The 22,506-nt window shown below is 43.2% G+C and overlaps 1 protein-coding gene across 6 annotated transcripts in view; it reads right to left on the bottom strand.

Moving 5' to 3' along the window:
* The window catches only part of SLC4A8 (solute carrier family 4 member 8), a 106,006-nt gene that overhangs the window by 13,646 nt on the left and 69,854 nt on the right, over positions 1–22,506 (bottom strand). For 4 of the 6 annotated variants that reach the window (XM_060412560.1, XM_042246706.2, XM_042246707.2 and 1 more), the window contains 7 exons: positions 21,296–21,541; positions 14,640–14,745; positions 13,872–14,033; positions 6,804–6,917; positions 3,929–4,090; positions 2,779–3,030; positions 28–96 (listed from right to left, as the gene is read on the bottom strand). In XM_060412560.1, coding sequence (XP_060268543.1) covers positions 28–96; positions 2,779–3,030; positions 3,929–4,090; positions 6,804–6,917; positions 13,872–14,033; positions 14,640–14,745; positions 21,296–21,541 — 1,111 coding nt within the window. The other 2 variants (XM_060412561.1, XR_009599893.1) reach the window with 2 other exon arrangements.

Below are 22,506 nucleotides of genomic sequence, written 5' to 3' on the forward strand. Positions count from 1 at the left end.
ACGCTGCCTGGCTGAACCCCATAGTACCTGAATTCCTTGCAGGGAAGACACTCCCATGTAGAGGAAGACTCCATACAGGACCGGCATCGGGATAAACTGAAGATGAAAGGGCAGAGACCAGAAATTCAATGTGGTATCATAGCACACTCAAGATTATATAAACTGCCAAACCTCCAAGAAGGGAAGCAAACTCAAAATCACTGTAGAAATGCTGCATTCGTTTCTGCTGTTTTTACATGATTAAGAAGCAGAAGCGAAAACAGAAGCTGACAATGATACGAATCATTTTGTTCTGAAATGAAATGATTACATGTAAGTGTAATCTGGTCCTGGTTAAATCATAGGTCTCACATCTTCTCCCCATCTGGTTCTTCCTCCTCCAGGGAAATGGGCAGGCAGGCACACACACACACACACATGTACACACACACACTCACCCATCTCTTTTACAGAACTGAAATCTTTTAAATCTTTTGTAATCACATAATCATCTCCTCAAGGATTTGGTGTATTTTAATATAGGCTAAAAGCATTTGCTTTTTATTAATCAGAGACTTGAGGGCAGGGGTAGGGAGGTATCTTGTCAGATAAAGAATAATTTAGGGAGAAATGGCAACATGATTCTATTACACTTGAATACACATGCACACTTCCCACATTATACCAATCTAGGTAATTTTCAGAGCAGCTTTGTGAGGTAATGAGGCCCATGGAATTAAGGCAAGGAAAATGTCACTGCAAAGACTACACTCAACTTGCTCTTATGCTGGGGCTAAAGAACATTTCTAAACATAATTCTTCTTTGAACTAGAAAATTCCCATTGGATTTTACATTGTTCTGGCTCTAGAGTGAGTAGACATATCAGTTTGGTGCTAATCTTGTTAGAACTACTGAATGATTTCCTAAGAGAATCCTCCTGAGACTGTTCTAGGAGCGCCAGGCAATGCCCACCACAGTGACTCATGGTTACGTTCCAAAGAGCAGACACCTTTGGGCTCCTCCAGATGGCACCCAGATCAGAGGTGGGGGCGTGGGGCATGAGGAGAAGGGGCAAGATCAAGTGGAAGGTAAGGGGGCAGGAGGAGGGTTCAGAATCCTGTCCCACCTCTGACAATTTGCACCCTTAAGCAGCATCTGCATTGCAGGCTGAAGTGGTTGACAAGTCACTAAAAAGTGGGAGAAGGAGGCAAGGGAGATAAGTAAGTGCTCCACAATGGCTGGGGCTTGAACTTTCTTTTTTATCCTGTTTTTCCCACAGGCAGGCCTTTCACCCACAAAAACATTTTTTCCTCATGTTCAAAGTAGCTTCTATCTTTCCAAAAATCCTATTTTCACCCCATGTCTCATACCAGTACTGCCCATTTCACTCTTCTACTTCAACAGAAAAAACTTCTTGATAGAGTTGTCTGCCCACACTCTCTTTACTTCCTCATCACCTATACACGCTTTGGGTCCCCATCCCTAGGCTTCTACTGTATTGTTCCAATGAATCTACTCTTGGAAAGTCTCATTAGGCTTCCATGTTACTAAACCCAATGATCTTGGCTTGGTCCTCATTTTTCCAGACAGTTTCCAATCAATCATTGCCCTCGCTTGAATTCCCTGACATCATACGCTCCCGGTTCTCCCCCTCCCGCTCTGGCAGCCCCTCTGAGTCTCGGTTGCTGTCTCCTCCTCTACCCACCTTCTACATACTGGACCTCCATGGACTCTGCTCTTCTCTCCACTCCTCCTTTTTTATAGCTACCCTTCCCCCGAGTGAGCTCATCTATGCCCCTGGCTTTCACTACCACCTATGTGTTGCTGACTCCCAACATTTATATTTGTAGTTTAGTAACCCCCCCTAACCTCTCCACTCAGATGCCTACCAGACATCTCACTCAAATCTGATCACAGCCCATCCCTTACAAAATCACTTCCTCCTTCATACAGTCTTCTCCGCCTTAAATGCCATCTCTATGCACCCAGATGGTCAAGCCAAAAACCTAGCAGTCATTTTTATGTTTCTATTCTCCCATTCCATATCCAATCAACCAGCAAGACCTGATCTCCTCCAAGATATACAGAAGTTATGCCTTTTATGCATTCCTTACTACCAACTTCCTTATCCAACCACCATCCTCTCTCATCTGTAATAGACTCACCAGTCTCTCTACCTCTATTTTTCCTCAAACATAAATACTTATTCTCTAGATATAAGCCAGAGAGATCTTTTAAAAAAAGACTAAATGGATAATGTCCCTCTACTGTTAAAACCCTTTGAAGACTACCTTTACCAGTGTTAACAAGCCCTACATGCTTTGCCCTTGCCCTCTTCAATCTCATCTCGCAGTGCTTCTGCTTTACATCCCTGAGCCACACAGCTCTGGTAGCTCCTAGAACATGTACCATTATTCCCCACTTCAGGACTTGTCTAGACTGCTTTTCTCCTTTCCCCCATGTCCTCTCCCACCACTCATGGCAGGGCTGGCTCCATCTCATCTTAAACACCATTTCCTTAGAGAGGCCTCCTCTGACCACACTAACAAAACACATCCCTTTAATTCTCTATAAAACCATACAACACTGTATATTTCCTTTGATCACATATTACATTCTATAACTACCCTGTTTATTTTCTTAACTAACTTCCTTAACTACATCTTATCTGTCTTGCTCCCCTCAGAATAAACTCCTCAGGGCAGGTATTTGTATGTGTTTCTATTTATCATACCACTGCATTCCCAGCACACATCAGGCACTTAATATTTACCTAGTGAGCGAATGAATGGTTGTACCTTTAATACAGCTGTCATGAAGACTGAGCAGCCCATCAGCACAAAGATCATAAGGCCTGTCACTCTCTGTTCTCGGATGCCCAAGAATTTGGGCTGTTCTCCAGGGGCAGAGCACTCAGATTCCAGTTTGAGGCTATTCACGTGTGTGATGGATAGGACAGTTGCAGCCACAAACCAGGGCAGGCCCATGATGGAGCAGACACCCAGCATGATGGCCACCATCAGCAGGTCCAGGTGGTAGCCACATCCTTTCTGTGGGGAAACAGAGTCTCCATCACCATCAGTGGGCTGGCTGTAGTGGGACATAGGACAGTGAGCTAAGAGTCTCAGGCCCAAAGCAGGAAGGATAAGGAAGGGGTCCAGGGATTCCAGAAGAGTCTTGCAGCCCCTCCTGGTTTGGAGGGAACAGAGAAGAAAGAGAAACCTTAGCGTGTCCTACACATGCCAATATCCAGTTTTTATCCAAGTGTCCCCAGATCTCACCCTGAGTATCACATATTCAAAGATTCATCCTTTCTCAGCAGAGTAGCCAAAGACACATCTTGACCATTCTAGAGGGTCGACCCTACAGGAGTTGGCAATGAAAAGGTTCCTATAAACATTCCCCATTCCTTGCCAAATATGGATGTTGCCTACACTAGGGAATGAAGGAATAGAGACAAGTCATGAAGCCTCTCACTAATCAATGTATTGGCACCAACCCTACCTCCTAGGATTCTTGGGCTCAGAGTTCAGTCTGGAAACCTCACTAAAGGACACCATGGGAGAACAGTTGTCTCCAGGAAACAGTGGTCCGAGCCCTAACCTGAACCTCAGGAAGATAATCCTGGACCAGAGCACGTGACCATATAGGGACCACCAAGAACTCTGCCCACCAACCTGCCCTACAGGTCTGAGAGGAGAATAATAGAGTCCAAGCTTCCTTCACACTGTACAAACATGCTCTACTCTAGTTTCATCTCCAAACCAATCTCTGTCATTAATGAAGGAGTCAGAAGCCCCTGGAAACTCTCTATGAGCTCCTTCCATAACTGCTTTCACCCAGGTTCTACAGTTCCTGGTCTAAATGGGTTTTCCCTAAAATTTTTTAAAGATGTAATAGGTTGCCATTATTATTATGCCATTATTCTAGGTCAGAAATTTTTCTTACCTTGAGTTTGTGTTCCTTCCTGTTAATGATGACGGCTGTGATCTGCTGGTCCATGAATATTAAGATAGTGCAGAGCAGTGCTGGGATAACTGCAGCAATCACAGTCCACCAGGGATTGGGGCCAATGGGACTAATAATCCACCCTCGGTCATCCCTTGTTGGCTAAAGGGAAAAAGCAAGGTTTTATTTTTGTATTTTAAGTTAACTGTAGTCATTAGGGCAAAACAGATCAAACTGAATCACAACAACCACACTTCTTTTTATTCTTGAATGAAAATTCTCAAAAAAAAAAAAAGGCATGAAACACAGCAATTCCTTAGAAAATCTATGACCTTGTTCCAAATCCCCTTTGAAAGAGTCAGTCCTCAATTGTCAATTTCTTATGGAATATTCACTAATCCTTCACTTCCTTCCCTGGCTCTCCAAACTCCTGTGTACAGAAAAAGTGACTTTATCTCCACATCGACCCAGATACAATATGTTAACTAATAACAAAATCTGTTGTTTAAAGAAGAATTTATAACTTTGAAAGACAATATAAATAACTTTGATTATCCTCCTCACTACTCTCCCCACCAGAAGCCATATCACGTATGTTTACAGCACAAATTAAGGCAACAGAGTCAGTTACGTGGAATCTCAGGGGCCTGGTCCAAGACCCGCCTCCCACCAGCAATGAAACAAGGTCCAGGCCCTAGAGACCTGAGAGAGGAGCCCAAAACACTGAATCTGGGGACTCGCATGATCTGGGATCCTCTTCAGTGACCCTGTAAGACCACTGTTCCTAAATCTTACAAACTAACTGTTGCTGCTGCTGCTAAGTCGCTTCAGTCGTGTCCGACTCTGTGCGACCCCATAGATGCAGCCCACCAGGCTCCCCCGTCCCTGGGATTCTCCAGGCAAGAACACTGGAGTGGGTTGCCATTTCCTTCTCCAGTGCATAAAAGTGAAAAGTGAAAGGGAAGTCGCTCAGTCGTGTCCAACTCTTCTAACTAAACTCTTCTAAATCTAAAAAAAAAAATGCCAGGGTATTCTGGGGAAGAAAAGTTCACTTTGATTGGCAAGTAGGGATGGAAGATAAAAGGCCAGGGATACAAACTGGCCCCAAACTCATGAACAAAGCAAATACTTAAATCCAAAGTATTTGGTTCCACATTGGTTATCATTCTAGGATTCAAAGACTCTTCAATAATGTCACCAAGTTAGGTTCTGAAAGTTTATAGAATCTGTGTTTCCTTAGTAATAATGTTCTAAATGGCTCTTAAATTGCTAGGTCAACACAAAAACTTATCAATCCCTAACTGACATTAACCCATCAATAATAGTACTAGCCTTCAGACTGGGTCTTGGTCACTGGGGGTCATGTGGTGTAATAGGGAAGAGAAAAAAGAAGAAAATGTTCTCTCTGCTTCCTGAAAGGGAGGCCTGCCAATGAGCAGCACTGCCTTTGACATTCCCCCATTTTCTCTGACGTCTCTCCCATCTTCCAGAGGCCTTCTTCCGAGATGTCCCAGAAATGCAGTGCCTTCTGACTATCTGAAGCCTACCCATCAGGAAACCTTTCCAAGAACTGCTTAATGCTCCGAGATTACTTATTTTTACACAAAATCCATTCCTCCTGCCTTGTCGACCTCAGCCAGCTATTAGAGAAAAAGCTGACTGCACTCATTCACACAGGGTGAGTATGATATATATTCTAGGAGGTATATACTTTTAAAGAGGATTTTTTTAACCCATCAATTTCTAACTGGGTGGAATTTCAGTTGAATTTAACAAAATGAAATAAAATCTTTTCAAGCAATACAGAAAAAGATATTTTTAACCAGGCCTGCTTCAGGGAGAGAGAAAGGGAAGACGAAGGCTGACTATGCCAGGTGTTTACAAGTTACCGCGGGCCTGCGCTCCCAGCTTCCTCCTCCTCCCCAGCCTCCCCCCATTCCCTCCTCTCCTGGCTCCTCTCCAGTCCCCGAGGACACCCAGGTTTCCTCTTCTCTCCACCCTGTGGGGATCTGTGGAACTGAGCTCAGCTGTTCTATCTTCTCAGTTTCCTCAGTAGGTACCCCCAGACTGAAACAGATTCGAGTCCCCATGTTTAGATCATCTGTTTTACTTTTTGTATAGATTTCTGGATCAACAGTATTGATTATAGACAGATATACAAGCAATGAATTAGGGTTGAAGAGAGGTCACAATTACTCTGGTGGGAGCCCTAGAATGAGGGTGAAGCTCCTCCACCGCCTCACCTCCTCATGGGGCAAGATACTTGAGGAGCAGGACTGAGGCCTACAAAGAGCCTTTTCACCCTTCCTGATTTCCTAAGCCAGCTGATGCTCAATGAAGTGCTGTGAACCAGAACTTGTTCCAGAGACCCACATTCCCACAGTCTTTGGTATATGTTTATATAACTATAAATAGTCCATTGTTTTATTTTTAAAATTATTTATTTGGCTGCACTGAATCTTATTAATAGCTGTGGCATGGAAACTCTTGGTTGAGCCATGTGGGATCTAGTTCCCTGACCAGGGATCGAACCCAGCTCCCTGAATTGGGAGTATGGAGTTCTAGCCACTGGAACACCAGGCAAGTTCCCACATTTCATTGTTATAAATCTTCACATTTTAAAGACAATAAATGGCGTTAAGAAAATAAATAAGGCTTTTCATTCATTAAACAACATTAGGTTTTCTGACTTTTCTGATTTGAACTCAGTCAAGCCTGAAGAGTTTGCTTTTCTGCATGGTATGGTGTGAGCAGCACAACTCAGATTTAGAGGACCACAAAACACATGATTAGGATAAGGAGAGGCCCCTGAAATAACTCGGGATCAGATTCTATGAACTACATAATGGCACCAAGTACCCTAAGATCTGTTTACCTTGAACACACTGGGAACCTGAAGCTTGGGTGATGGGACTCCAATCAAAAAATCAATAATCACCATTGTGAAGATAGTGAGGAAAACGGCAAAGTCACTCACCATGGAGCGGACCTGGCAGGAAAAAGGATCGGAGATGTGTTACAGTGGATTAAACACAATAGGAAAGGCTCAGGTATTGTAAAATGCTTAAATGTGCTCAGAAGAATGATTTAATTTTATTGGTCAATTAATACAAGCATATTTAAACAATAGGACTATGTTAACATGCCCAAATTAATACCACCAAAGTGTGGGTATCATAAGGGAGAATGAATCTTCTGACAAATTCTCCTGGGACCCACTCCAAACTCCGAGTTCTGTTTAGAGATTCTGGGCCCAGCATTTAGGGACTATCTCTGAGAACCTGGGATAAGATTTCCTGGGACCAACAAGATCCAGCTGTACCCAGACCTCGCAGCAGCACCAACTCGTCTTTGCTCTCAGCCCCAGCATCAAATCCATACGCAAGTCCTGGTGGCTCTGCTTTTAGCTCATGCCCACAGTCTGACCCCTTCTCACCACCCCATAGCTCCCAACCATATCAGAGGCACCAGCAGCTCTTGTCTCTGTAGCTGGCAGCAGACTCCTAACCCTGCCTCTGTCCTTATGCAAAGCTGCTGGAATGAGCATTCAAAACACAAGTCAGATCATGTCACCCTTCTACCAAAACCCTGAAGTGCCTCTTCATTTCACGGAGCTAAAAAGCCCAGAGACCTCCTTGGCCAGTGGGGCCCACACACATCTGATATCACTACTGCTCTGACCCAGGACCTAATGCTCCCCAGCTCACTCTGCCTGTCCCAGCCACACAGCCCTCCTTGCTGTTTCTTACTCACGCCAGACTCTCCCACCTCAGGGCCTTTGCACTTGCTCATCCCCTTGCCTCAGCGGCTTTTCCTCCAGGTGCCTCCATGGGCAGCTCCTCCTTTACAGCCACTCAAGTATCACAGTTTCCACTTAATCGTCTCTCACGGTCACCACCCTCCACCCTAGTACTTCCTGTGTGCCTTTCCTACATTTCTTTTCTCCAAAGCCCCCTTAGCACCATTTTGCCCCTTAGTGGACTGACTAACCGATTTTATAGTTTTGTAGCTTTAATAAAACACAGTCCCCCTCAGTGTCTAGTGCCCACTGTATGCCCACCTTAACTGAGCTTCCAACAAGACTGAGCCAGATATAACATCTGGCCAGACATACATGGCCACATGTAACATCACTGATACCTTAACCTGGCTTTGCTTTCTTTTGAAACCTGAGGTTTCTAGCTCCCCTTCCCTGGTTTTTTAGTTCTCCTCTGAATGTTACATAAATTCTCTGAACATGTAGCTGCCCTACCAAGAAGCCCATCCTGGGGCCCAGGGTCCTTCTCTTCTCTGAACTCCTGTGGCACTTATATCCCAGGATGGCATCCATCTAATGACTGCTATCTCCTATGGGCCTGGTTGTTTCATGGGTTTTCCCTTCCTATTGATGACAGGGACTCTCTCTCTCTCTCTTTCTCTCTCTCTCTCTCTCTCTCTACATATATATATATATATATATATATATGTATATACACACACACACAAATTAGAGGATAATTACTTCACAGCAGTGGAAGGTTTCTGCCATACATCAACACAAATCAGCCATAGGTACACATATGTCCCCTCCCTCTCAAACTCCCATCCCACCTCCCTCCCCATCCCACTCCTTTAGACTGTCACAGAGCACCGGCTTTGAGTTCCCTGCATCACTCAGCAAACTTCTACTATCTATTTTACATATGGCAATGAGTATGTTTCAAGGCTATTCTCTCACATCATCCCACCTTCTCCTTCACCACTATGTTCAAAAGTCTGTTCTTCATGTCTGTGTTGCCTTTGCCGCCCTGCAAGTAGGAATAAAACTACCATATGAGAAGCTAAAGGAGAAAAGGAAAGATATACCCATTTGAATGCAGAGTTCCAAAGAATAGCAAGGAGAAATAAGAAAGCCTTCCCAAGTGAACAATGCAAAAAAATAGAAGAGAATAATAGAATGAGAAAGACTAGAGATCTCAAGAAAATTAGAGATACCAAGGGAACATTTCATGCAAAGATGGACACAATAAAGGACAGAAATGTTATGGACTTAACAGAAGCAGACAATATTAAGAAGAGATGGCAACAATACACAGAAGAACTATACAAAAGAGATCTTAATGACCCAGATAACCATGATGGTGTGATCACTCACCTAGAGCCAGACATCCTGGAATGTAAAATCAAGTGGGCCTTAGGAAGCATCACTACGAACAAAGCTAGTGGAGGTGATGGAATTCCAGCTGAGCTATTTTAAATCCTAAATGATGATGCTGTTAAAGTGTTGCACTCAATATGCCAGTAAATTTGAAAAACTCGGCAGTGGCCGCAGGACTGAAAAAATGAGTTTTCATCCCAATCCCAAAGAAAGGCAATGCCAAAGAATGTTCAAACTACCGCACACTTGCACTCATCTCACACACTAGCAAAGTAATGCTCAAAATTCTCCAAGCCAGGCTTCAACAGCACATGAACCATGAACTTCCAGATGTTCAAGCTGGTTTTAGAAAAGGCAGAGGAACCAGAGGTCAAATTGCCAACATCTGTTAGATCATTGAAAAAGCAAGAGAGTTCCAGAAAAATATATACTTCTGCTTTATTGATTATGCCAAAGCTTTTGACGGTGTAGCTCACAACAAACTGTGGAAAACTCTTCAAGAGATGGGATTACCAGTCCACCTGACCTGCCTCCTGAGAAATCGGTATGCAGGTCAAGAAGCAACAGTTAGAACCAAACATGGAACAACAGACTGGTTCCAAACTGGGAAAGGAGTACGTCAAGGCTGTATATTGTCACCCTGCTTATTTAACTTCTACGCAGAGCACATCATGCAAAATGCCGGGCTTGAAGAAGCATAAGCTGGAATCAAGATTGCCGGGGGAAGTATCAGTAACCTCAGATATGCATATGACACCACCCTTATGGCAGAAAGTGAAGCAGAACTAAAGAGCCTGATGAAAGTGAAAGAGGAAAGTGGAAAAAGCTGGCTTAAAATTCAACATTCAAAACACAAAGATCATGGCATCCAGTTGCAAATAGATGGGGCAACAATGGAAACAGTGAGAAACTTTATTTTGGGGGGTTCCGAAATCACTGCAGATAGTGACTGCAGCCATAAAATTAAAAGATGCTTGTTCCTTGGCAGAAAAAGCTATGACCAACCTAGACAGCATATTAAAAAGCAGAGATATTACTTTGCCAACAAAGGTCCTTCTAGTCAAAGCTATGGTTTTTCTAGTAGTCATGTACGGATGTGAGAGTTGGACTATAAAGAAAGTTGAGCGCTGAAGAACGGATACTCTTGAACTGTGGTGTTGGAGAAGACTCTTTGAGAATCCCTGGGACAGCAAGGAGATCCAACCAGTCCATCCTAAAGTAAAATCAGTCCTGAATATTCACTGGAAGGACTGATACTGAAGCTGAAATTCCAATACTTTGGCCACCTGATGCAAAGAACTGACTCATTGGAAAAGATTCTGATGCTAGGAAAGATTGAAGGCAGGAGAAGAGGATGACAGAGGATGAGATGGTTGGATGGCATCACGGACTTGATGGACATGAGTTTGTGTCCATCAGGAGTTGATGAACAGGGAAGCCTGTCATGCTGCAGTCTATGGGGTGGCGAAGAGTCTGACACTACTGAGCGACTGAGCTTAGCTGATGACCCAGCAATCCCGGGCATATACCCTGAGGAAACAATAATTGAAAAAGACACATGTACCCCAGTGTTCATTGCAGCACGATTTACAGTAGGTAGGACATGGAAGCAACCTAGACGTCCATCAACAGATGAGTATATAAGGAAGTTGTGGTACATATACACAATAGAATATTACCCAGCTATAAACAGGAATGCATTTGAGTCAGTTCTAAAAAGGTGGATGAACCTAGAGCTTATTACAGAGTGAAATCGGAAACAGAAAGAGAAATATCATATATTAATGCATACCTATGGACTCTAGAAAGGTGGTACTGACGATCCTACTTGCAGAGCAGCAAAGGAGACACAGACATGTCTATTTTTAAATTATATAGTAACTTTCAGTTCAGTTCAGTCGCTCAGTCATGTCCGACTCTGTGTGACCCCATGAATCGCAGCACGCCAGGCCTCCCTGTCCATCACCAACTCCCGGAGTTCACTCAGACTCATGTCCATCGAGTCCGTGATGCCATACAGCCATCTCATCCTCTGTCGTCCTCTTCTCCTCCTGCCCACAATCCCTCCCAGCATCAGAGTCTTTTCCAATGAGTCAACTCTTTGCATGAGGTGGCCAAAGTACTGGAGCTTCAGCTTTAGCATCATTCCTTCCAAAGAAATCCCAGGCTTGATCTCCTTTAGAATGGACTGGTTGGATATCCTTGCAGTCCAAGAGACTCTCAAGAGTCTTCTCCAACACCACAGTTCAAAAGCATCAATTCTTTGGCACTCAGCTTTCTTCACAGTCCAACTCTCACATCCATACATGACTACTGGAAAAATCATAGCCTTGACTAGACGGACATTTGTTGGCAAAAAAAAAAGTCTCTGCTTTTGAATATACTATCTAGGTTGGTCATAACTTTCCTTCCAAGGAGTAAGCGTCTTTTAATTTCATGGCTGCAGTCACCATCTGCAGTGATTTTGGAGCCCAAAAAGATAAAGTCTGACACTGTTTCCACTGTTTCCCCATCTATTTCCCATGAAGTGATGGGACCGGATGCCATGATCTTTGTTTTCTGAATGTTGAGCTTTAAGCCAACTTTTTTGCTCTCCTCTTTCACTTTCATCAAGAGGCTTTTTAGCTCCTCTTCACTTTCTGCCATAAGGGTGGGGTCATCTGCATATCTGAGGTTATTGATATTTCTCCCAGCAATCTTGATTCCAGCTTGTGCTTCTTCCAGTCCAGCGTTTCTCATGATGTACTCTGCATAGAAGTTAAATAAGCAGGGTGACAATATATAGCCTTGACATACTCTTTTTCCTATTTGGAACCAGTCTGTTGTTCCAGGTCCAGTTCTAACTGTTGTTTCCTGACCTGCATACAGATTTCTCAAGAGGCAGGTCAGGTGGTCTGGTATTCCCATCTCTTTCAGAATTTTCCACAGTTTATTGTGATCCACAGAGTCAAAGGCTTTGGCATAGTCAATAAAGCAGAAATAGATGTTTTTCTGGAACTCTCTTGCTTTTTTCCATGATCCAGCGAATGTTGGCAATTTGATCTCTGGTTCCTCTGCCTTTTCTAAAACCAGCTTGAACATCAGGGAGTTCACGGTTCACGTATTGCTGAAGCCTGGCTTGGAGAATTTTGAGCATTACTTTACTAGCGTGTGAGATGACTGCAATTGTGCGGTAGTTTGAGCATTCTTTTGCATTGCCTTTCTTTGGAATTGGAATGAAAAATGACCTTTTCCGGTCCTGTGGCCGCTGCTGAGTTTTCCAAATTTGCTGGCATATTGAGTGCAGCACTTTCACAGCATCATCTTTCAGGATTTGAAAAAGCTCAACTGGAATTCCATCACCTCCACTAGCTTTGTTCATAGTGATGCTTTCTAAGGCCCACTTGACTTCACATTCCAAGATGTCTAGCTCTAGATTAGTGATCGCATCATCATGATTATCTGGGTCGTGAAGATCTTTTTTGTCCAGCTCTTCCATGTATTCTTGCCACCTCTTCTTAATATCTTCTGCTTCTGTTAGGTCCATACCATTTCTGTCCTTTATCGAGCCCATCTTTGCATGAAATGTTCCCTTGGTATCTCTAATTTTCTTGAAGAGATCTCTAGTAACTTTACTGAGATATAATTCACATGTTTTACAGTTTATTATTTTTTAATCAAAGTATACTTGATTCACAGTGTTTCAGGTGTACAAAAAAGTGATTCCATTTCATATATATATTATTCTTCAGGTTCTTTTCCATTATACGTTAATTACAAGACACTGAGTAGAGTTCCCTGTGCTATACAGCAGGTCCTTGTTTATCTATTTTATATATAGTAGTATGTGTATCTGTTACAGAGACAACATTTTAAGCTTCTTTTGCATCCCCTATTTCACTTAAGCCAGGCTTAAGTAGCAAGTAGTCAGTACACAACTGCCACCTGTTCATTTTATATCCAGACCGGAAACAACAACTTATTTAGAAATTATTTATTTAGACAACTTATTTAGAAACAACAACTTATTTAGAACTGCAGCCTCCACCTGCCCTCCATGCAGCTTCCCTTAACCACTGTGTAGACTGACTGTCATCTAAGAATGTGTTGTCGTCTTGAATGTATACACAGAAAATGTCTCATCAACTGATACCCCCACTCATTCACACATCCTGCTTTGCATATCTGACTGATAAAAGCCTCACACACAGAAAAACCACCATTTCCTCCTGATCTTAGCTCCTCCTCAAAGCAAAGATACCTTTAGTCCCTCTATGTTTGGCCTCTAATTCCACCCCGCCCAAACCAGTCATGGAACAACAATGCCGTCTGCATCAGAGAGAGGCAGTTGAGGCTTCAAACCATCATGCAAACCAAGTCAGGAGCGTTTTGGCTGCTGCAGTCAATGTGCCCAGTGATTCCACAAGCTATTACTCGTCATCCCCAAGAGGAGACTCTGGGGTCCCCTACACATCCCAGGCAATCATCCCAATGTACTGTCTTCAGGTGCCAGTTCCAGCTACTGCTTGCGACATACCCCAGCATTCTGGAAATGAGATGTAATTGAACACGACGACCCCCTTAAACTCACCGGACACTTTTCAATCAAAAATTCTTAGGTATTAACCCCTCAACCTACACACATATAGTCCACACATCTATCAAAGAGGCTGTTGGACACAGGAAGAAGAGAAGGCCACGGCCTCCTGAATCAGGTCTTTTGGAGCTCTGCACCTGTCAGTGTACTCACAAGCAGCATGGAGGCTGAGAAAGGGTCTGTGAGATTAGAAGTCTAACACAAAAGAAATGCAAGAGTGTGCTACCTACTCTGGTCGGGAAATAGCGACTCGTCTTGAACGTCTTCAAGGTGCTGGAAAGGATGAAGGTGGTGAAGAAGAGAATGCAGGACCAAAAGAGCACGTCAGGAGTATAGGGTCCGTGGTGGCCACAGGCGGAACCTGAGAACTCTCCGTGCATCTCCTGGCACTCCTGGAGGAATAGACACTCTGGGTGATGAAAGGCAGGCACGAGGGGGGAAACAGCGGCTGCCTCCTGACTGTCACTGTCATCCCAGGGTTGCTGGGACATGCAGGCTGCCTGGAGCCTCCACCTGCCCTCCGTGCAGCTGTGGGCTCTTGTTTGCATTTTGGGTGACTGCTTATGGTCCTAACTAAGACACTTTTGTAAATGAAATCAGAACTGTCCTGAGCAAACACGAGGTTCTGGGATGGTCCCAGCTATTGCACTGTTTTTATTACAGAGGACTTCCAAACTTGAATGTTCTTCGAGCCCCCACAAAACCTGGATCTGTCCCCTGATCCTCCCTGATTTCATTCCCACACATCCTCATTGTAGGGTCACTGGGCAGGACATGTGTGGGAAAGAGGTACAAGGTCATCTTCCTTTCCCTTTGTGTACAAGAGAATTCTGAAGGGAAAGGAAAGTCAGTTAAGAATTGTGCTCTAAAAAAACAAAACCAAAAAGCTTTATTTCTATCAACGCCAGAGTTTACTGAAGGGCTCCCCACTTCTGCCTAGAAGGACCCTGTAAGCCAGAGGTCAGAAGGCTGAGCTGCCTGGCAGCGCCCAGACTTACGCTAACAGTCAGATTGGCCCAGGGGACTTCTGCTGCCACGATGCTGTGGTCCTTCCAGTACTGCAAAGTGTGATTGTTTGGGTTCTCTGGGAGGGTACACCTGCAGCTGAGGGGAAAAGAAGAAACATTCCTGAGAGAAGCAGCCAAGTATTCAAGTAAATATTCTGAGCCATGACAGGGCCAAAGGCATTGACAAAGCCCATGCTATTTCTCCTTTGCCCGCTTCAGATCCTTGAGGTTGGTCCTATTCATTGAGACCCAACTATACCCTGATTTTTCAGTCAGTCATTACTAAAATTGGGCTCATATCAGCATGTGGGTCTTCAGATATTGTGCTGACAAGTTAGGCATCTGATGTGGTAATTCCCTTGCTTAGTTTCTATCTCTTGGGCTCTTCCTACAAAATTCATTCTACATAGCAAGGAGGACCAGATACCCCATTCAGCTCCCAATAGCCTCCCCAAGCTTAAATATTTTGTACCTTAAATCCCTATCACATTCTCGCTTTAAAATCAGAGCCTCCTGGAATCATGATGGAAACCACAACATTCTCCCTGGTAATATCCACTCTCCTGGTCATTCCCCAGCTCCCCGGCCTCATCTTGCATCCAAACCAGAGCAGACCAGACCTGTCCCACTGGCCACCATGTTGCTTCTCAGTCCCAGCATGCTTCACGCCTGTACTGGCTCCCAGTATACTCAACTGACTTGGCCGTTCCCAGCAACTTGGTTTCACCTCTGATTCTGCCAAGCATGCCTTCTAAGGATGCAGCGTGACAGGATTCAAATTCAAAAAGATCTCAATAGGTAATAACAATAGAAGGAAATCAACAAAACAAAGACAGAGAAAGCCATAAAGTACTATATTTACGTATTAAAAAGATCAGTTCCAAACTTGGAAACAACAGAAATGTTCCTCAGAGGGTGAATGTATGTACAGTAGTACCTCCAGACAATCGACTGTTATTCAGTGCTAAAATGAAACGAGCCACCAAGCCACAAAAAGACAAAGAAGACATTTAAGCACATAGTATGAAGTGAATAAAGCCAATCCGAAAAGCCTACGTGCTGTATGATTACAACTATATGACACAGCAGGAAAGGCAAAACTATGGAGTAAGAAGATCAGTGGTTGCCAGAGGTTGGGGTGAGGAGGCGGGATGAACAGGCAGGGCACAGAGGGTTCTTAGGGCAGAGAAACTATTCAGTAGGATGCTGTAACGGCAGATATGTCACTATACGTGTGTCGAAACCCACAGAATATACGATTCCAAGAGTGAACCCTAATGTAAACTCCGGATTATGGGTGATCATGATGTGTCATTGACTGCAACAAACATGTCACTCTGGTGATGGATGCTGATAGTGGGGGAGACTGCACGGTGGGGGCCAGGAGGTATACGAGAACTGTCTGTACTTTGTGCTCAATTCTGCTGTTATCCTAAAATTTGCTCTCAAAAAAATTAACTCTATTTAAAAAATCAGTTACACACCTATTACCATAAAATCACTTAAAGAATTGGGGAGTTCTAGCTTTACAAATGGAGATGGCAATGGCAACCCACTCCAGTACTCTTGCCTGGAAAATCTCATGGACGGAGGAGCCTGGAAGGCTGCAGTCCACGGGATCGCTGAGGGTCGGACACGACTGAGCGACTTTACTTTCACTTTTCACTTTCATGCATTGGAGAAGGAAATGGCAACCCCCTCCAGTGTTCTTGCCTGGAGAATCCCAGGGACAGGGTAGCCTGGTGGGCTGCTGTCTATGGGGTCGCACAGAGTTGGACACGACTGAAGTGACTTAGCAGTAGCAGCTTTATAAAGGGCTTCCCTGGTGGTTCAGATGTAAAGAATCCACCTGCAATATGAATCAACAGTGGAATGCAACTGAAATGTTAAAAAAATACCATCTTGGCGCTTCCCTGGTGACTCAGTGGTAAAGAATTGCCTGCCAATGTAGGAGACACCAGTTCAGTCCCTCATCCAGGAAGATCCCACACGCCAAGGCGCCACTAAGCCTGTGCACCACAACCATTGACCCTGTGCTCTAGAGCCCAGGAACCACTACCAAGCCTGTGTGCCGCAAGTACTGACGCCCGCTCAGACCGGAGCCTCTGCTCCACCAGGGAAGCCGCCACAATGGGAAGCCTGCACACCACATCCCGAGTGACCCCAGGCCTCCGCAACTGGAGAAAGCCGGAGCGGCAACGAAGACCCAGACAGCCAAAAAGAAACAAAATTAGTTTTTAAAGAAAATACTGTCTTGAGCTTTGTTAACAAAGAATTTCAGTATCCAAGGCCAAAGCCTACACAGTCCAGAGCTGGTCACTTTTGTCTGTCTTCACTTGGACATAAATTCATGAGGGTAGAACTTTTGTCTGTCATGTTCCCTGCTATGTTTCCAGGCTCTAAACAGTGCCGGGCACATAGTAGGTGCTCAGTGAATATTTGTTAAATGAGTAAATGAATGATTAAAAAAGGTCAAAGAATGAACCTTCCTCCAACGCCAATCAGAAATCCACTAGGTTTCAAAGATTATATTCCCTGATGGTGATTACTTCGTAATAAAATAATTTTTAAATTCTAATACATATTTAAGGAGTTATTTTTAAAGTGTGAATAAGGGATAGTAGAATCTAGAAAAGCGTATTGAGGCTGGCTGGCAGGCATCTCCACACAGTGTGCCTTCTGCTCAGGCAGTTTCAGATATTGTTCACTTCACAACCAGACCTTCCACATCAGAATGGTACAACTCGAACGGAGGGAACTTGATGTACAAAGCTAAAGGATAGGGAGAATTCTCTTTAGTCATAATTCAGAGAACACGATTCCCAAGAAGAAATGTTTACAGGACCAGACTCTCCTAGAAGGATGAAGACACAGTGCAACTGTCTTTTTTTCAACTTAGCCTAACTATATTGAATAAGTGAAAAAAAAAGTTGAAATCTAGGTAAGTAAGTAGATTTTGTGTGTGTGTGTGTTAGTTCTAGAAAGTCATGAAGGTCTTCAGAGAATCACTCCACTTTTTCTTCAGCATTATTGTTTGGTGCATAGGCTTGGATCACTATGATGCTGAATGGCCTGCCCTGGAAATGAACCAAGGTCATTCTGTCATTTTTGAGTTTGCACCCAAGTATTGCATTTCATACTCTTTCACTGACTATGAGGGCTACTCCATTTCTTCTAAGGGATTCTTACCCAGAGTAGTAGATATAATGGTCATCTGAATTAATTCACTCATTCCTGTCCATTTTAGCTCACTGATTCTAAGATAGCGATGTTCACTCTTGCCATCTCCTGCTTAACCACACATCCAATTTGCCTTGATTCATGGACTTAATGTTCCGGGTCCCTATACAATATTGTTCTTTATAGCATCAGACTTTACTTTCACCATCAGACATATCCACAACTGAGTGTTGTTTTTGCTTTGGCCCAGCTGCATCATTTTATCTGGAGTTATTAGCAAATGCCATCTACTCTTCTCCAGTAGCATATTGGACACCTTCTGAGCTGGGGGGCTCATTTTCCAGTGTCATATCTTTTTGCCTTTTCATACTGCTCATGGGGTTCTCGTGGCAAGAATACTGGAGTGTCCTTTTCATCATAGGGGATTGGAATACAAAAGGAGAAAGTCAAGAGATATCTGGAGTTACAGGCAAGTTTGGCCTTGGAGTACAAAATGAAACAGGGCGAAGGCTAACAGAGCTATGTCAATAGAACACACTGGACATAGCAAACACCCTCTTTCCAACAACATAGAGGTGACTCAACACACGGACATCACCAGATGGTCGATACTGAAATCAGAATGATTATATTCCTTGCAGCGTAAGATAGAGAAGCTCTATACAGTCAGTAAAAACAAGACGTGGAGCTGAATGTGGCTCAGATCATTAGTTTCTTATTGTAAAATTCAGTCTTATATTGAAAAAAGTAGGGAAAAATACTAGGCCATTCAGGTATGATCTGAATCAAATCCCTTATGGTTATACAGTGGAGATGATAAATAGATTCAAGGGATTAGATCTGGTAGACAGAGTGCCTGAAGAACCAAGGACAGAGGTTTTTAACACTGTACAGGAGGCAGTGACCAAAACCATCCTAAAGAGGAATGCAAGAAGGCAAAGTGGTCGTGTGAGGAGGCTTTACAAATAGCTGAGGAAAGAAGAGAAGGAAAAAGCAAGGGAGAAAGGTAACGATATATCCAACTGAATGCAGAATTCCAGAGAATAGCAAGGAGAGATAAGAAGCCTTCTTAAGCAGTACAAAAAAAGAGAGGAAAATACTACAGTGGAAAGACTAGAGATCTCTTCAAGAAAACTGGAGATATCAAGGGAATATTTCACGCAAGAATGTGCACGATAATGGACAGAAAAAGTAAGGACCTAACAGAAGCAAAAGAGATTAAGAAGAGGTAGCAAGAAAACACAGAACCATATTAAAGAAAGGTCTTAACGACCAGGATAACAATGATGGTATGGGCACTCACGTAGAACCAGACATCCTGGAGTGTGAAGTCAAGTGGGCCTTAGGAAGCATTACTACAAAGAAAGCTAGTAGAGTGATGAAACTCCAGTTGAGTTATTTCAAATCCTAAAAGATGATGCTGTTAAAGTACTGCACTCAATATGTCAGGAAATTTGGAAAACCCAGCAGTGGCCACAGGACTGGAAAAGGTCAGTTTTAATCCCAGTCCCAAAGAAGGGCAGGGCCAAAGAAAGTGTCCAGTTCAAACTACTGGACAATTGCCCTCATTTTGCAAGTTAGTAAAGTTATGCTCAAAAATCCTTCAAGTTAGGCTTCAACAGTACATGAACTGAGAAAAGCTGGGTTTAGAAAAGGCAGAGGAACCAGAGATCAAACTGCCAACGTTTACTGAATCGTGGAGAAAGCAAAGAAATTCCAGAAAAGCATCTACTTGCTTCACTGACTATGTGAAAGCCCTTGACTATGTGGATCATGACAAACTGTGGAAAATTCTTAAAGAGACGGGAATAGCAGACCACCTTACCCGTCTCCTGAGTAAACTGTGAGTCAAGAAGCAACAGTTAGAACCTTATTATGGAACAACTAACTGGTTCCCAGTTGGGAAAGGAGTACATCAAAGCTATATGTGACCCTGCTTATTTAACTTCTATGCAGAGTACATCATGCGAAATGCTGGGCTGGATGAATCATAAGCTGGAATCAAGACTGCCAGGAGAAATATTAACAACTTCATATATGCATATGATACCACTCTAATGGCAAAAGGTGAAGAGGAACTAAAGAGCTTCTTGATGAACGTGGAAAAGCTGGCTTTAAACTCAACATTCAAAAATGAAGATCCAGCCCCACCATTTCATGGCAAATAGGGAAAAAGTGGAAGCAGTGACAGATTTTATTTTCTTGGGTTCCAAGATCACTGCAGATGGTGACTGCAGCCATGAAATTAAAAAATGCTTGCTCCTTGGAGGAAAGCTATAACAAACCTAGACAGTATATTAAAAAGCAAAGACACCATTTTGCTGACAAAGGTCCGTATAGTCAAAGTTATGGTTTTTCCAGTAGTCATGTACAGACATGAGAGTTGGACCTTAAAGAAGACTGAGCACTGAAGAATTGATGCTTTAAATTGTGGTGCTGGAGAAGACTCTTAAGAGTCCCTTGGACAGTAAGGAGATGAAACCAGTCAATCCTAAAGGAAATCAGTCCTGAATATTCATTAGAAGGACTGATGCTGATACTGAAGCTCCAATATTTTGGCCATCTGATGTGAAGAGCTGACTCATTGGAAAAGACCCTGATGTTCAGAAAGACTGAAGGCAGGAGGAAAAGGTGCAACAGAGGATGAGACTGTTAGGTAGCATCACTGCCTCAGTGGACATGAATTTGAGCAAATTCTGGGAGATAGTGGAGGACATGGGAGCCTGGCATGCTGCAGTCCATGGTGCTGCAAAGAGTTGGACACAATTTGGCAACTGAACAACAAAGTAGATTTCTAGACCTTTTGGATACAGAGTAAGATACCTATGGATCTATAAGGAATTATTAATATTTTCTACCTAATGATTCCTAAGAGTAGCCTATATATACTCACAGAGAATGTGATGTGGTCCAAAGCCTCACAAGTTTTTGCAAAAAGAAGGTCTTCCCAACAACTAACTTGAATTCTCCTTGCTACACTTGCAGTCTATTTTTGTCTCAGTGCCTGGACCCAAAAGACATACTCTGGAAAGCATTTCTCAAGTCCTCTCTGATTCTTACTCTTAATCTATCTTCCCCATCATTGTCTTAAAAAAATTTTATGTGGGTAATTTTAAAAATCTTTGTTGAATTTATTACAATATTCTTCTCTTTTATGTTTTGGATTTTTGGCTGTGAGGCATGTGGGATCTTAGCTCCCTGGCCAGGGATTGAACCCACACCCTGCCCTTTGGAAGGTGGAGTTTTTACCAATGGTCCACCAGGGAAGTCCCCCCATCATCACTTTTGACTGTTCTCCTCTGGCAGACCCCCAGGTCTCCACATTCATGTCCAAGCTCTGTTTCCCAGAGGGCCAACACACTTCCTTAACAGAAGCTACAAGTCCCGCATGGCATGCTACCTCAGCCATTATCCTCAGGCCCTTCACTTTAGTTTTTTAAAAATAAAAGAAGCAGAAGCATACTCACTAATACAGGCTAAGGTGGTCCAGCTGGCTGTGCATGTGGATGGGGTAGGTCTCTGCCAGGTGAATCAGCTTCTCTATTGCTTCATAGATGAAAATAATGCAAATCAGGGAGGCAAACGCTTCTTCAGTGAAGCGAGTAATGTAGCAGACGAGGGAACTGGCATCAGTTGCCACAAGGACAATACACAGGAAGGCAGTCCACAGTCCAATACAAGCTCGCAGGGAGAGGTATGAAAGAGCGTAGTCTCTGAAACAAGACCGAAGTTCATCAAAAGTCAGTGTATGGCGTTACATTCTGACCCACTGCATTACAGGCCAGGGGCAGAAGTGTGGTTAATTCATCTGCTATTGTCAGTTCCAGTACTGCAAGCTAATTTGTCCCTGATTCTGACTGCACTTTACTCCTGAAGGCTGTCTTGGGACCATTGCGACAAAGATTTGCTTTATAGGTAGTATTTCCCACAGCAAGGACAGGGACAGTGGAGGAGGAGCAAACTGTCCACTGCCCACTTCTGCCATTCCTGCCCGATGTGGTTAAGATCCTCTCCCGACAGTTGAGGAGGAAGAGCTGGTCCTTGCTCCACGTGCTACTTCTAATACACAATGAAAGAAAGATTTACTGGAAAATGAGGGCGTTGCTGACTCCCCACCAACAATCAGAATATAAAGGGGGAGTATTAACTCAAATTAAAAATTGACTGGAACAGACTTAGAGATATCAAAAACAAACTTATGGCTACCTAAGGGGAATCATGAAGAGGGAGAAATAAATCAGGAGTTTGGGATGCACATACACACATTACTATATATACAGATAACAGATAACCAACAAGGACCTACTATATAGCACAGGGAACTCTACTCAATATTCCATGATAACCTATATAAGAAAAGAACCTGAAAAAGAATGAATATAGGTCTATGCATAACTGAATCACTTTGCTTACAACTGAAACTAACACAATATTATAATTCAGCTACACTCCAATTTAAAATTTTTAAAAATCCACACAATTAAAAAATTAAATTTTTTACAAGAAAAATTGACTGGAAATGGAAATTGAGTTTTCATTAGGAAACTTTCATTAGGAGTTTGGATTAGCTAGGGAAAGTGCTTTTAAAGATAAAAAGTCAAAAAAGTCAAAAGTTGAGGGACATTAATAAAGCTCTCAGGGCCAGGAGATCTGCTATTTTAGGTATGGTCCTACCTGG

This window comes from Ovis aries, chromosome 3, assembly GCF_016772045.2.
Source record: "Ovis aries strain OAR_USU_Benz2616 breed Rambouillet chromosome 3, ARS-UI_Ramb_v3.0, whole genome shotgun sequence".
NCBI classification, from domain to species: Eukaryota; Metazoa; Chordata; class Mammalia; order Artiodactyla; family Bovidae; genus Ovis; species Ovis aries.